At 40.5% G+C, this 16,870-nt stretch overlaps 1 protein-coding gene across 3 annotated transcripts in view; it reads left to right on the forward strand.

Annotated features, from left to right (window-relative positions):
• The window catches only part of ACSL6 (acyl-CoA synthetase long chain family member 6), a 439,484-nt gene extending 424,163 nt beyond the window's left edge, over positions 1-15,321 (forward strand). For all 3 annotated transcript variants that reach the window (XM_075344540.1, XM_075344541.1, XM_075344539.1), the window contains 3 exons: positions 5,440-5,541; positions 10,186-10,257; positions 14,696-15,321. In XM_075344540.1, coding sequence (XP_075200655.1) covers positions 5,440-5,541; positions 10,186-10,257; positions 14,696-14,836 — 315 coding nt within the window. In that variant the 3' untranslated portion in view covers positions 14,837-15,321. The remainder of the gene's footprint in view (positions 1-5,439; positions 5,542-10,185; positions 10,258-14,695) is intronic.
• Positions 15,322-16,870: the final 1,549 nt, after the last annotated feature.

A 16,870-nucleotide genomic window follows, 5' to 3' on the forward strand; every position in this document is an offset into this window, starting at 1 on the left:
AATGTTACACAACTCTGTAGCATTAAAATGCTCATTACACCCTAGACAAATTGCTCAAGAGAAGTACTTTCCAGAATGGGTTCATATGTGGGTGGTTTCTGCCATTTTGGCACCATAGCGGCTCTTCTGTTGCACAATGGCAATTGTTATCTATTCCTGCTAAATCTGCACTTGATCAGCACTCCCTCCCTTCCAAGTCCCTGCTCTGCATCCAAACAGTAGTTTTCCATTGCATATGGGGTAGTGGTGTACTCAGGAGAATTTGCATAACACATTGTATGGTCCATTTTCTCTTTTTACTATTATGAAAATGAACAATTTGGTGCAAAAGCAGCATGTTTGTGGGAAAAATGTTTGTCTCATTTTCACAGCTCAACGTTATAAAAGTCTGTGAAGCACCTGTGGGTTCAAGGAGAGCACAACACCGCTAAATAAATTCCTTGTGGGGTGTAATTTCCAAAATGGGGTCACTTGTGGGGTTTTTTCTGTTTAGGCACAGGAGAGTCTCTGCAAATGTGACACTGCGACCGCCATCTATTCCAGCCAATTTTATGCTCGAAAGGTCAAATCGCTCTTCATCAGAACCCTGTCATGTGCCAAAACAGTAGTTTTCCAACACATATAGGGTATCAGTGTACTCAGGAGAAATTGCACAACAAATTGTATGTTCATTTTCTCCTGCTACCTTTGTGAAAATGAACCATTTGGGGCTAAAGCAACATTTCTGTGGGAAAAAGTTTAATTTTCATTTTATCCTTCCACGTTGCTTTAATTCACGTGAACCACTTGAAGAGTTAATAAACTTCTTGAACATGGTTTTGAGTACTCTGAGGGCTGCAGTTTTTAGAATGGGGTCACTTTTGGGTATTTTCTGTCACCTAGGCCTCTCAAAATTACTTCAAATGTGATGTGGTCCCTAAAAACAATTATTTTGTAAATTGTTAGATATGAGAAATTGCTGATAAGCATTTAACCCTTCTAACTTCCTAAACAAAAAAAATTATGTTTCAAACATTATGGCGATGTAGACATGTGGGAAATGTTATTAATTAACTATTTTGTGTGATATAACTATCTGGTTTAAGGGCATAAACCTTAAAAGTTTGAAAATTGCGAAAGTTTTAATATTTTCCTTCAAAGTTTGATATTTTCACACAAAACTAAACTTACCATTTTAATAAAGTACAATGTGTAAAAAAAAAACAAAACAGTCACTCTGGGATCCATTGAAGCGTTCCAAAGGTATTATCTTGTAGCATGTGACACTGGTCAGGATTGTAAACTTTGGCCTTATCAGGTAGGTGGAAACAGGCAAGGCGTGAAAGGGTTAACCACAGTAAAAAGTTAAATAAATTTTTTTTTTTAAATATTTAAAAAATTAAAATAAAAAAATCTAATTATTCGCCCTTTTGCCCCATTAGAAAGAAAACAATAAAAAATTCACATATATAAAGGACTGGCACATGACTTATTCCTTCCAAAGACAATACTAAAGACCAGAGGGCATACACTGCGAGTGGAAGAAAAGCGATTCCGGCAGCTAAATAGGAAAGGGTTCTTTACAGTTAGAGCAGTCAGACTGTGGAATGCCCTACCAAAAGAGGTAGTAATAGCATATTTGGTATTGCTGCATTTGTAAAGGTGCGATCTGTTAAAATATAAAATAAATAAATCTGATAGTTAAATGGCATAATGAGAAAAAAAAAACAAAAAAAAACAGAATTACCAGATAATTGCAATAAGCTGCAATAAAGGGCTATCAAAACGTAGTATCTACCTCAAAATGTAATCTCAGTGCGCAAAAATCAAGCTCTCACACAGCCCCATATCCCAAACTTTAAAAATGTTATGGGTCTTGGTAAACGGCAACTCAAGGGACATTTTTTTTTACAAATTTCCTAATTTTTTTCACCACTTAAATAAAGAAGACAAACTATACACGTTTGGTATTTGCTTACTCATCCGGACCTGGAGAATCATTGCTAAGTCTGTTTGATAGTGAGTATGGTAAATAAAAAACAAAAACCATTGTGAAGTTACACTTTTTGTGCAATTTCAACACACTTGGCTTTTTTTTTTTACAGCTATGTGGATGGAAAAATAAAGAATGATCGCTTCGGGAATTAAATGGAACCTGACATTATGGTTTAACACTAAAAGGAGCACTTCATCAGCCTCCTAATAAGCTATTTGATGCCTACACTCTATATGTATGTGTTTAAAAACTATGTCGTCCTTCGGCTCCTCCATCCTGCTCACGCCGGGATGTCAGACACACTGCGGTGTTGGAGCACTCGTAGACTACATGTACAAGTTTGCTGACTGCAGGAAGGAATGATTAAACATCATTTTTAACCACATTTAGTGATTTGGGCAGGGGAGGACAAATTACATGTGCAGCTGGTTCAGCTGTACATGGACCCAGTAGGCTAGGCAGGCTCTGGGGTAGAGGGCCATTTGCACTACAGGTTGCTCAGATCGTTCCATTTTCTCCCTACATAGATTTCCCTTCTCAAACATTGGGAGGGCTACCTTTGGTGTCTCTCTCTGGTCAGAGGATGCTTTAATATATAGTTAATTATTTTATTAAGTGGTTTCTGTCCTGGCTCTAAAACTCACAAGCTTAAGGGATCACTCACATTGGTGTATACCATCCAATGATTACCTCATGCAAGAGAATCAGATACTATAGGTCAATGACACTCAGCTCACTGGACTCAGATTCTCTCACATGTGAAGATTGGATCACAGGTGCGGAAAAGAAAACAATAATTTCTCCATCTTCTCCATTGCCTATCTCGGCATATATTGGACCACACTCGGACAACATCAGTGCAGTCCGATATTCACACACACTGATAGACTTAAATGGATGTGCTGTCCAATATATATTGCCTATTGCAGCATGCCATGATTTCTTTGTCCGCCAACTCGGCATGAGAAAAAAAACGTTAGTCAGCACTGCCCCATAGAATAACATTGGAGCGAGTGTTACTTGGCAAGCGGCACGGTGGCTCCAGTGGTTAGCACTGTAGTCTTGCAGCGCTGGGCTCCTCGGTTCAAATCCCACCAAGGACAACATCTAGGAGTTTGTATGTTCTCCCCGTGTTTGCGTGGGTTTTCTCTGGGTACTCCGGTTTCCTCCCACAGTTCAAAAAAAATAAGCAGGTAGGGAACTTAGATTGTGAGCCCCAATGGGGACAGGGTTGCTGATGTATGTAAAGTGCTGTGGAATTAATAGCGCTATATAAATGCATAAATATTTTTATTATATTATTATCAGATAGCACTCGTCTGATTTATAAACTCGCTGTATGCTAGTGTGAACGCTCCCGAACTGCAATGCTTACAAAAAGTTTTGTAGACTTTCTAAAACTGGGTATTCACTGCGTCATTCAGGAGGGGCGTTCAGCAAAAGCACAGAATGTTCCCCTGCTGCACATTAGTGGACAACGGCTTATGATATTATTTTGCCTATTGTCCTATTATATTGTATATATAAATCATGCTAAACCCCAATCTATATCACAGTGATTTTTTTTTCACCAACTGTATGATAAAAGAAACTTGGAGTTGATTGCACCAAACCAGATTTTAGGCTTAAACATGAATGAGAAACAATAGAAAATGAATTAGCATTGTCCTCAAGGTTAAAAAGGACTTGTTCCTTAAAAGGTAGTTTGCAGCGTGGCAAGTAAGGTATAAAAAAATCATCAGTGTAATCCAGAAAATTCAGACAATTCTTTTCTCACTTGTCATCAGTGTGTAATCCTTATGCAGTCAGTTTTTTTAGCTATTAATAATTTAAAGATGATTTACAGTTTCTTATGTTAAAGAATTGCAATGTATCTGTCAAAACAGATGCTACGATGGGCTGCAGATATGTTTTTGGTTTTACCCAGAAAGAAACAAGATCGGATGATGAAGCTTTATAATTAGTCCACATACTCTCCACTGATGTCAACACACTTATTACATCGGTATTGCAAGTTCTGTAAGCCTAGCAAAAAGAAGATTTTTGGTTGTGCCTCAAACCAGGCATCCGTAGCAGCAATGGCATCAGAAATGGTGTGAAAGTTGGTACCCTGGAGGTGTTTCTTCAGGTTTGGAAACAAATGATAGTTGGAGGGAGCTAGATCTGGTGAATAAGGTGGGTGGTCAACCAGCTGGAAGCCCAGCTCTGCCAGTTTTGCCATGGTCGCTTGTGCAGTGTGAGCGGAGGTGTTGTTTTGCAGGAACAAGATTCCTTTGCGCAGCTTGCCACACCTTTTGGCCTTTAGAGCTGCCTTTAATTGGTCCAAAATGTCAATGTATTTCTTTGCATTGATGGTGGAACCCTTTTGAAGGTAGTCCACTACCAGCACGCCCTCCTTATCCCAGAACACAGATGCCATCACCTTAGTGCCTGATTTTTCCACCCTGAACTTCTTTGGACGAGGAGAACAACTGTGCCTCCACTCTTTTGACTGCTTCTTGTTTTCAGGGTCATACAAATAAATCCAGGTCTCATCCAAAGTAAATAGTCGATCCAGGAAGTTCTTATCTGTCCAGAAACGCTGACAAATAGACTGGGAAGTTTTCACTTGCATGCTTCTCTGATCTGATCGGATTATGATTCATGCTTCTCTGATCTGTTGTCAAACATTTGGGGATCCACTTTGCAGATAGCTTCCTCATGTCCAAATGGTCATGAATAAAGACACAAACATGTCCACGGGAAATCCCCATGATGTCTGCTATTGCTTTAGCTGAAATTCGTCAATTCTCCAGTATGAGGTTATGCACAACATTAACGATCTCCGGAACAACAGCCACTCTTGGTCGTCCAGGACGTTCCTCATCATTGGAGCTGAAGTGGCCCGTTTTAAATTCAGCAACCCAGTTCTTAACTGTGGAATATGAAGGACATTGATCCCCCAATGTCTGCTACATATCACCATGAATATCCTTCGCGGACTTTCCTTGTGGAAAAAAGAATTTTATCACTCCTCTGCTCTCAGTTGCTGTGAATATCGCATTAGATGCCACCATTTTGTTTTCCCACGTGCATAGAAAAATGTTGCCATAAGCAAAGAACACATGATTTTGAAAACAAATATTAGACACATAAGGCTTCATGTGATGTGATGTAACATTCATTACCATAGAAACAAAAAAAGATCACAAAGTCAAAGGCTTATCAGTAGACCCTCATATATGTAGGGCATCCAATTTATACGTACAGAAAAACTTGAATGGGATGCAATTTACAGAAGAAATTGTGTATGCTGTGATATTCACATGCAGATTTGGTCCGTAGAAAAATGTGCACATCTGCAATGCTCCATTGAATAACATTGGTCCAAATGCTGTCCGCTTTTTACAGATAGCACGCAAATGAAAATACGGTTGTGGAACGAAGGTTAGTAAATCTTTTCTCTGTTTTTTTTCCCTCTTTAGGCCTTTCTCGTAGGCATTGTTGTTCCAGATGCCGAAGTGATGCCAGGATGGGCAAGGAAGAAGAATTTTGAAGGAACATTCGTAGAACTATGCAATAATTTGGTATGAAATGAGAACAAACAAAATAATAAATGTTATTCATACTAAAGAAAAATAAAGCAAGATAAGTATGTATAAGTCCAAAAAGCAAATAAATCATAAACTGGAAATCTGTCCTGGTCATAGAAAAGGAGTCCAGCACAGATATGTTTGTTATTCTGTAGGTATAGACATGTACAAAACACTCGGCCGAAACACGTTTATAGCCGTTAGCTATAGCCGCAAATAAGTTAGCACATTTATTAGACAAAACTTTGATGGTAATCCAATCAGCACTCATTCCATATATTGGACTACATGGGTGCCTCACTATAAATTCCTATAAAACATACATCATTGTTCACATGATACATGTAATCTTAGAGCTCACGTTGCATTTTTTTTGCGACTCTGCAGCATTTCAAGCTGCAGCGTCACATTGTCAAAATTCATGCGTTCTGCTTCCCCAGCAAAGTCTATGAGAATCATGCAAAATCCATGCGCACGATGCTTTTTTAAACGCAGCGTTTTGATTGTCAAAAATTTGACAAAATCTCTGCGTTTAAAAAAGCAGCATGTAACTTCTTTTGTCCATTTGGGCAGTGTTCTACACCCATTGAAATCAATGAGTTGTAGAAAAACGCTTACCAAAATGCTATTGCATTCGCCCGGAATTGCCGCATCCATTAGATGCTACAGTCCTGGGACTCTACCTGGCTCATCCCGAATTGCCCTGATGAGGTGGCAATCTGGGTAATAAGGAGTTAATGGCAGCAGCCCATAGCTGACACTAAGTCCTAGGTTAATCATGGCAGGCGTCTCCCAGTGATACCTTCCATGATTAACTTGTAGGTTAAGGAAAATAAACACACACATCAAAAAAATCCTTTATTTGGAATAAAAGACAAAAATTATTAAAATCCACAAATACCCCTCCAGGTCCGACATAAAACACACGAGATCCCACGACGCATCCAGCTCTGCTACATGAAGCTGACAGGAGCAGCCACAGACCATGACCGCTCTCTGTCAGCTCCACGCAGCAACTGAAGTGAGCCGCGCGATCAGCGATGACGTCAATCAGGTTACCCTCAGCCACCGCTCTCAGGTGGAGGACTCCTCATGTGGCCGTGGGTCACCTGAGTGACGGCACCGCTGATCACGCTGCTCACTTCAGTCACTCATGGGATTTGCGGTCACCGGTGATTCCTTGACGTGTGACTGCAAATCAAGCTGCGACACAGAGAGAGAGAGACGCCCGATGTCAGTGAACTTGGGTGAAGCCCTGACGTCACTGCTGTGGACTCCTGTGTCCTGGCACTGACCTTGGAGGTTCATCTGCGTTTATGACAGCACACAGAGACAGAGCCGCGGGTGACAATGAAGTCGGGTGAAGTTTATCCGAGTTCATTCTCATCGCCCGGCTCTGTCTGAGTCTGCTATCAGTGGGTATGTAGCAGAGCTGAGTTGCCGGGGGACCGCACTGACAAAAATGCACCCAAAACGCATGTAAAATGCATTCAAAATGTATCCAAAATACATGCGTTTTGGATGCATTCTTTTTGTCAAAACGCAGTGTCAAATCTGCCAGAGGGTGCATTTGTTTCCGCACTGGTCAGGACGCAAGGTGCGCATGAGCCCTCAATAAAACAGAAACATAGTAGTACATAGTGTGTGAATGTATGTATGTGTGTATGTCCGCTAAAGGAAATCGCACCGTCGCATGTACTATCACAAAATTTGCACAGATAATCCATTTGACTAAGGGAACGTCATAGACTATGTTTTGAGGGGAAATTTTAACCCCGTACTTTACAGTTATTCGCGAAAAAACCTGCCTCCATTAAAGTCAATGGAGCTGGGAGCCACAGTGTAGCCAGAACTTCAGAAGAATGCACAGCCACACCCGTAAATGGAATGTTGGCGTGTCACAATGCAGCCACGGAAAGAGAGAGACAGAGACAGACAGACAAAGAGACAGACAGGGAAAGACACAGACAGAGACAGACAGGGAAAGAGACAGACAGAGACAGACAGGGAAAAAGACAGACATACAGAGACAGAGAGACAGAGAAAGAGACAGACAGACAAAGAAACAGACAGAGAAAGAGACAGACAAAGAGACAGACAGAGAAAGAGACAGACAGGGCAAGAGATAGATAGACAGGGAAAGAAACAAACAGGGAAAGAGAGACAGGGAAAGCGACAGACAGGAAAAGAGATAGGGAGACAGACAGACAAAGAGATAGAGAGACAGACAGGGAAAGAGAGAGACAGACAGGGAAAGAGACAGAGAAAGAGACAGACAGGGAAAGAGATAGAGAGACAGACAGACAAAGAGATAGAGAGACAGACAGGGAAAGAGACAGACAGACAAAGCGATAGAGACAGACAGACACAGACAAAGAGAGACAGACAGAGGGGGAGACAGACATCGACATCAATAGTGTGATAGCCTCATTTGCATATGAAATTAAAAGCTTTTTTCAACCGATAAAATACTGAATTGTATACTGCAGGTATGAGTTTTATATTTTCCCATATAACAGCATAAATATTTGACCTTGTATTTTGGGAGGGTAAAACACTACCCTTAAGGGTTTAACCACCATTTAGAACTTTTAGTGTGAAAATAGTTCCTGGGAAAACTTGTTTATATTCATCTCTTTTTATTTTTAAGTCAAATCATTTTGAGGTTCAAAATCCAATCCTGAATAATTTCTCAGCACAATGCAGAGCTCCAAATCCACTACAGAGGCACATTGTTGTAGTTACAGGGATTTTTAACTATTTTTTTTTTTTCAAAGTGGGCTCAGGCTGGTCTTAAAATAAGAAAAAAAAATCATATACTTATCTATCTACGGTAATCCCCATCATTCCAACGCACCTTTGTCCATGTTCCTCGCTTGTCTCCTCTCTTCCTTTTCCATAAAGGCCTCCTTCACATGTATATTTAGCACCCCTGAACCCATCAGGGTCCTACTAGGTACTGTGTCATGTCAAAGATGCAGGGCCTACCCCCAGGGACCTGGAAGACCAGTGCCGATAACATCAAAACACATAAACATCCCCAGTTTCCCTCTCCCAATCATGGGTGACTGACTAGTCTGGGACCCAATAGATGGCCACCCAGGGGTGGAGCTAGTTCAGTCCACTAAACAACAACCATGTGGGAGGGGACAGACAGAGAGACACGGGAGTCCGGTAGTGACAGTTGAAGGGGACGGACGTGTCTCCAGACGGGGTCGTGTAGCAGTGACCTAGGTGGAGTAGAAGTGTCGTTGACAAAGAGGGTACAGCCAGGGACCCCTGGAACCAGAGCACCGATGGGGCATAGGGACCTAGGTCAGGCGAACGCTTCAGGCTACCTGAAAAATACCTGCACAGTGAGGGGACCATCATGGACCTCACTGACCCAAGAATCCGGGGCACCAGCAATTAAGATAGAGCCAGGGACCAGAACAGAACATGGACCCTACAGGGTTCACACTGCCCACCAGACCAGAGACTGCCGACAGACAGTAAGGGACCCCCAGACGCTCCAAGTCATGGAGTTCCACCAACCAGTGAGAGGTGTCGGGGATAGAAGCCACCAGGTTACCACACTGGCACTGGAACAAAAAGAACCAGCCGTCCTCAGTGCATCTGCCTCCACATCGCTGTGAGTAAACAAGAGTTGCACTGCATTCCCATCATGTGGTCTCCCTTCTTTCTGCGCCGGATCCCCTCATTCACTCCCTGAGGCCCGGCCCTACTTGCGGAGGGCCTACCACCCAGGCTGCTATCACCATCAACCCCAGTGGTAAAAGACAGTGCCGCGGCAGTTCCATCACCATAACCGCAACCTGCAAGTGGCGTCACGATATAAACTCTTTAATCTCCCCTGTATATAACCCCTTTTAAAAAGCGCCCCCCAGGGTCATGGAACCGGGCATCGGCCATTACACAACCGTGACACAGCATCACTGTATATATATGGCCCGGGACCGAGCACCCCATAGGCCTGGGGCGACACAAATATGTATGAGCATAATGAGCGGGCCTGGAAGTACCAGCAAAGGCAGAGACAGGTAAGTATAAAAAAATCTTTATTTTTATGTGACCTGTGTTTTCTCTGTTCACACTGACATCACATGGATCACATCAGTGTGCAGTCCGTGTGACACCCGTGCTGACGGAGAAAAATGGAAAAATGGACATGTTGCTGTGTGGAGCATACGGACATGTGTGTGTACCACAAGGACACATGGTCCATACTCATTGTTTTTAATGGGTCTATGTGTGTTCATGTCTCCAGTACTTGTGAAAATGGACATCACATATACTGGAGACACGGATGTGTGAAGGAAACCTTAAGGATGTCCTGTAATCACTGAAGCCAAACAGCAGCATATGATTGGCTACAGGTGGGGTGTTTTGCTATCCTCTGTTGGAACATCACTGCTGCAGGGAATAAGGTAATTTAGATGTCACCTCAAGATTGGTTGCAATGGTTACAAATTTCTTGAGACAAAGTACGACTAGCAGAGATCCCTAGAAGCATCAGAGTTGGAGCACTGAGGAATGAGTAAGGATAGTATCACTTCTGTTAACGTTTTTCAGACTAAATTTAAATTTAAAAAAAATACTTTTTAAATTGTAGTAATATGTTGACCGTTATATTTTTAGGAACTTAAAAAAGCAATAATGGCTGATATGGTGAGACTTGGAAAAGAGAGCGGACTCCATTCCTTTGAGCAGGTAAGAAATGTTATAGGGGAACATATGGAGTTATTATTATTGCCTTTTTTACATATTGGTGATATTACGGTAGTTTGATTTCAGTGCTACATTGTGATACTGCCATATTAAAGGTGATGTCCAGGGGGAGATTTTTTTTTTCTTCTTTAAAAGAGCTTACATGAGTTAAAATAGTAATAATAGTAATAACAATAATAGAAACGACACTTACCCGCAATGATTTTAACAGCTACATTTTTCTGACTTATCTAGTCCCTGCTGGTCTCTATTTCTTGGTCCTTATCTTGACACACACAAAATGACCAATGACTGCAGTGATTATCATCTTTAGGATGGAATCACATGAGCATCCTGTCAGGTCCACATTGTTCCTGATACTGTCAGTCACGTCTTAGTGTGGCTTTGAAAATTAATACTATTGGAATCCTGTTCAAATTGTAAAGGATGACCTCCTGTCCATCTGTCCCTCAGCTGTCTGCTGCACTTAATCTCTGTCCCCAACAGCCACAGGCCAAATATGTACAATATACCACCACACCATGATCAGACGACATATTACGACCATACAATGACCGAATAATACCATATGCAAGGGACAAATACCACCACACCTTGACCACACCACATATTATCATCACATAGTGACTGAATAATACCATATATATGGGACAAATACCACCACACCATGACCAGACCACATATTACGAGATTGGTATATAGTGTACAGGTAATACATTAATGTGATAACTGGTGACATTATACATTGGAGCTCTGTATATAGTATATATAGTATATAGTGTATATCTCACAGGGTGTGACGGGATCACTACATACAGGGGAGCCTAAACTGGCCCTCATACTAGGGGAACCCTCGCTGATCCCAAAGATATACCTGAAGGTGGTGATGTTTGGGCTGACTTCTTTATCGTAGCTTTTGAATAACCCTGGTCTAGTGGCCCCTCTCCCTCCATCCAAGAGGGGGCCAGGACAGGAGTTATTAATCACACACAAATAAACAGACGGGGAAACACCAAAACTCAACTCAAACTCACAGCAATCACTCACAGAGGTACAGTATAGACAATACATGATCAGGAAGAATCTAAAGCAACGAATCAGGCAACAAGAGTATTTCAACAACACACCAAACAGCACACAGAAGTTTATCAGCAACAGGATATCAAAACACAAGGATCAGGATCGTAAAAGCTATCCTTGATATGGGAGACCAGGCTCCACCATCTTTGAAAGGGTGGAGGCAACTGTGATAGCTCTTCTTCAACATGTGACTCAAGCAGTAATCCACTGGCTAGCAGAAATTAATTCCTGCAAGGCTGATTACTAACAAGAGCACAGCTGGTCAACTCCCGAGCCTGTCTGTGCAACTCATAAGCAGTATCGTGTTAAGTGTCTGACTCTGCTGTGTGAATCGCGTGAGAAGTAGTCCTGACAATCAGTGAGTTTTGAGCCATACACCTTTTGACAGTGTATTGTAGAGATAATACAGTGAGCATCAGTGACACTATACACATGAGCTCTGTATATACCGTAGAATATAGTGTACAGGTAATACAGTGATGACCAGTGATGTTATACACAGAAGCTCTGTATATAGTATACAATGTATGTGTACAGGAAATACAGTGATCATCACGGACATTATACACATGAGCTTTGTATATAAGGTCAGTGTAATACAGTGCTCACCGGTGACATAATACTCAGGAGTTTTGTATATAAAGTCAGTGTACAGGTAATACAGTGATCACTGATGACATTATGCACAGGATCTTTGTATATAGTGTAAATATACAGCTAATACAGTGATCACTGGGGACATTATACACAGGAGCTCTGTATACAGTTTAAGTGTTCAAGTAACAGTGATCATTGGTAACATTATACATAGGGGCTCTGTATATAGTGTACAGGTAATGCAGTAATCACTAGTGACATGCACATGAGCTCTGTATATAGTGTAAATATATAGGTAATACTGTGATCACCTGTGAAATTTTACACATGAGCTCAGTACTGTATATACAGGTAGTACAATGATCTTCGGTGACATTATACACAGTAGCACTATGTAGAGTGTAAAGGCCCTGTTACACACAGAGATAAATCTGCAGCAGATCTGTGGTTGCAGTGAAATTGTGGACAATCAGTGCCAGGTTTGTGGCTGTGTACAAATGGAACAATATGTCCATGATTTCACTGCAACCACAGATCTGCCAAAGATTTATCTCTGTGTGTGACGGGGCCTTAAGTGTTAAGGTAATACATTGATCACTGGTGACATTATACACAGGAAGTCTATATATAGTGTCAATCTACAGATATTACAGTGATCACAGGTGACATTATACACAGGAGCTCTGTATATAGTGCACAGGTAATACAGTGATCACCAGTGACATTATACACTGGGGCTTTGTATATAGTTTAAGTGTACAGGTAATGCGGTGATCAAGATGGTAATAACTTTTATGTTTATGCCTTATTTTTTAATTTGCACCTTTTCTTTAAAAGGAATCTGTAAGTAGGATCAACCTATTTGACCAGTCTATATGGGCATTTAGGTCAAAGAAAGTTGAATAAAATTATATCTTGATATCTGCCATCGGATGTTTTGTTCTAGAGAAATTCATGTTTTTCTTCATATGTAAATGAGCTGTTCAAGGCAATGGGCTAGACACAGATCTCCCTGAGAATCTGCCTCCAGAGCTTATATTAAATGAAAGGGGCATTACTCATGTGAGATATGTAATGACTGACAGTCTGCTCTCCTGAGCTACATGTCTCACACTGGTAATACCCGCTTTCATTTAAAGTAAGCTATAGAGGTAGAGTCTCAGGGAGATCTATCTCAGGCCCATAGATGTTAAAAGCTAATTTACAAGAAGAAAGTGGATTACTGTGGATTAAAACATTAGATTGTAGATATCAAGGTATCATTTTATCCAGCTTCCTATGACCTACATGTCCATATAGACGGCTAAGAAGAGGTAATCCTACTAAAATGATTCCCTTTAAGTTTACTTGAGTTGATCTCAGGGATTTTTCGACAGATGTTTTAGCCTAATTCATTATTTGTGACTAGTGTTAAGCGAGTAGTCGTACTCACTACGCTGTTAGCGAGTACTGTCCGCTACTCGCATATTCATTACGAGTAGTGGGCGCAATGTCAGTCAATGGGAAATACTTGCTAAGTAGCGAGTAACCCAAAAGCTGTACTGTTCGTGCGAGTAGCGAGTACTACAGCTTTCGGGTTACTCGCTACTTAGCGAGAATTTCCCATTGACTTACATTGCGCTCATTACTCGTAACGAATATGCGAGTAGCAGACAGTACTCGCTAACAGCATAGTGAGTTTAAATGGTTAACTACTCGCTCAACACTATTTGTGACGTTTCAAAATATTGCCAAATTTTTGCGTAATTGTAATTCAGTACTTTAGCAGAGTATATACTTTAATTTTAATGTTACACAGTTGAAGACTAATGTATGACATTTCAAAGGATCTTATGACTTTTAGCTCTAGAAAGGTGCAAAAATGTAAACGACAAAAAAATAACCTTTTGATTCTACCAAAGTTCAACAACCTATGTACCCTGTTCTGAAGAGCTTGAAGTAAAAGATGGCAATGAATCTCGGAACGCAAAAAAAGTCCCTTTGCAAAAACCACAAATGATGAATCAGAGCCAAGGTTCCAGAAAGGGGTAAAATACCATTAGAAACTCTGAGGACTGCAGCCTTAAATAGAACCAACCACCAGGATTTTGCTATGGGAAATAAAGGCAGTGCCCTACATACACTAAGATGCTAAATTCAGGCATACCTGCTGTAGAAAGATCGGATACTCGGTTGATGAAATATCTTTAATCAAAGTTGCAGAAATGCACTGTACTTTGATTGACGTGTGCAATGGGGGCAGGCCTTTGTGGGTCAGGTCTTTGGTGTTTATTGCTCCTCCATCATCCTTCTGGCTTGCCCCCTTTTCTTTACTTGAATATCGCACTGTACCGCCATTGTTGTTGCTGGCGGTGCTTGTGCATTGCCACAGTAATTCTGACTTCACTAAAATTGCGCCAGAGTCTGCGATCCCTGGTGCCATTTTATTGAAGACACTGCAGTCAAATATTATTAGCCTGTACAATGAGACATGTAAAAAATGACAAATTGACCTTTTAATTACCTTTTCCGGGTCCCACAATGTCTCTCTGCCACTTTTCTGTATTTGGTAATAGGCTGCAGTGTTACCACCACTGCAGCTAATCATTAGACTAATCAGCGGCTGTGAGTGGATCTGTGGCAAAAACTTGGCTTGTTTTATATATATCTAAGCCAACGGGCTAATAATATTTCAACGGACAGCCCATTTAATGCATGCTCACCTATTACATATTGGTTTTGATAATTCTATGTTTTGTTGTAGGTGAAAGCCATTCATATCCATAAAGAGATGTTTACTGTACAAAATGGTTTGCTGACACCAACGCTCAAGGCAAAGAGACGTGAACTCAGAGACTTCTTCAAACAAGAGATCGAGGAGCTTTACGCTACTGTTTCTGTGTGACAAAGTGTGGACGGCCAAACTCCCAGTAAAGTGTCCACTGTAATGCGGAAGTCATACCAATAACCGGATACTTTTGTTCCCTTCATTTTGGATTTTATTTCCTTTAACCCAGTTTTCGTCAAAGTGCTTGGAATGCATAAACGCAATGAAAGACAAGAGAGGTTAAATGAAGCAATTCCTATTTTTCTGTTATGTTATAGCATGTACTGTACAGCAGCGCAGACTGAAGGCTAATACCGATAGTCCCGGAGGCCAGCACAGCTTCTAGAAGGACACTTTGTTTTTAAGCACAGAAATATTTTAGAATTAAACTACAGTTTAACAAGTGCACGAACCATAAAAAAGACAAGACATTGACCTGTTTTCTGGATTGCAAGGGCAGACGTGTCCTTTTTATATAGCAGTACATATTGCGCAAGCTGTGTAAAATGTTTAAAAAGATTTCAAGAAATTAATTTTCAATAAAATAACTATAATGGTATAAATTACAGACTCACTCATGTTATTTAAATAGGTTGTCTCCTTTCAAGTCCATTACATCACCTACTATCCCATATCCAGCGCTACGTCTTCGATCTGGTCCAGTGATTGTGTATAGATGTGGTAGAAACACTACATCGACAGTGTTGCAGCCAATCACTGTGTGAGCCGCTGACCTTAGTTTTTTAATTTTATTTAATCGTATGAACGTTTACCTTACCATCATATAAAAATAAACAACAGTCAACAGACAATGATTGAAAAATATCAAAAGGATTAAAATCAAAATCGAATATCAAGATTTTCTATATATTCAATAGCATTAACATTTACATTGCTGGATGGTTTGACGATCTGCTCCACAGTCACAGGTCGGAGAATCAAATTTTCCCCACTTATAAGATCTGCACAGACGCCAAAGTTTGTTCTGATATGATTTAGAGTAACCCATGTTTTCCTTGGTAGATTGAAGCCTGGTGGAGGGTTTTGTAAGTTAAGGAACAATTGGAGATCACAGTCTACTACACTGACCCAAAGTTTTCGCCATTTGAGCTTAGTGATTGGCTGCAGCTCTATCAACATGACTTCACAGTTGCAGTAAACAACATAGACCTGCTCAGCAATAGAGACGCAGTGCTAGACGCAGGGGATAAGAAAGATGTGGTTTGATTTTTTTACAACAAACCAGCAGGTAAAAGTTTTCTGAAAGATGGTAACTCCGTGTTACATTTTAATTTGTTGAATTTTCGATACATTAGCATGGAAGAATAACAAGGAGATATAGTTAACCTCTTTATAACTTTAACAATTTTCGCTTTTATTTTTTTTCTCCTGTTTTTCTATGGCAAAGTTGTTGTTTTGATATCAACATAGCTGGAATAGCATATATAGATTTTTTTTTTTTTAAAAAAAAAAAAAAAAAAGACCACAAAAAACAGCATTTCAACAGTTGACAAGTTAGCACAAAAAAAAAATTTGTTTTGTTTCACCATTTTTAAAAACCCATACCTTTTTTATTTTTTGGTTGAAGGTCCTGTTTTACAGCTTATCTTTTCATGGCAAACTGTACACTTATTGGTATCATTTTGAGTTTATAATGAGAGAACCCGAAATGTAAAGTTAAGCACACCTAGTGCCCGTGCACTGACCCAGAACACGGACTTCACGGGGAAGTCCATCTTACTGTTTGGGTGCGGCCACCGGAATAAAAATAAAAAAGTTAAAAGGAAGCAAAATGGAGGTTAGAACAGGATTGTTAGGCTGATGTCACACTTGCGTTTGAAAAATCGTTCCGATTCTCATGCCTGAGAGTAATATGAGCTATGTCCGAGTGTTAATCCGTGTGCAATGCAATTCCAATGCGAGTTTGTGATTTTTGTCATGATAGTAGTCTGTGAGCAATCCGTATTCAATCCGCATGTGATCCATTTTTTTTCTCAGCAGCTATTAGTCATTACAGTCATGTGCAGGAGAATTTATAGTGGTCTCTGCTACATGATAGAATTTACACCAAAGGTCAGCCTTGGTTAAAACAAATATTAGGGGTAAAAAGAC

This window comes from Anomaloglossus baeobatrachus, chromosome 4, assembly GCF_048569485.1.
Source record: "Anomaloglossus baeobatrachus isolate aAnoBae1 chromosome 4, aAnoBae1.hap1, whole genome shotgun sequence".
Taxonomy (NCBI): Eukaryota; Metazoa; Chordata; class Amphibia; order Anura; family Aromobatidae; genus Anomaloglossus; species Anomaloglossus baeobatrachus.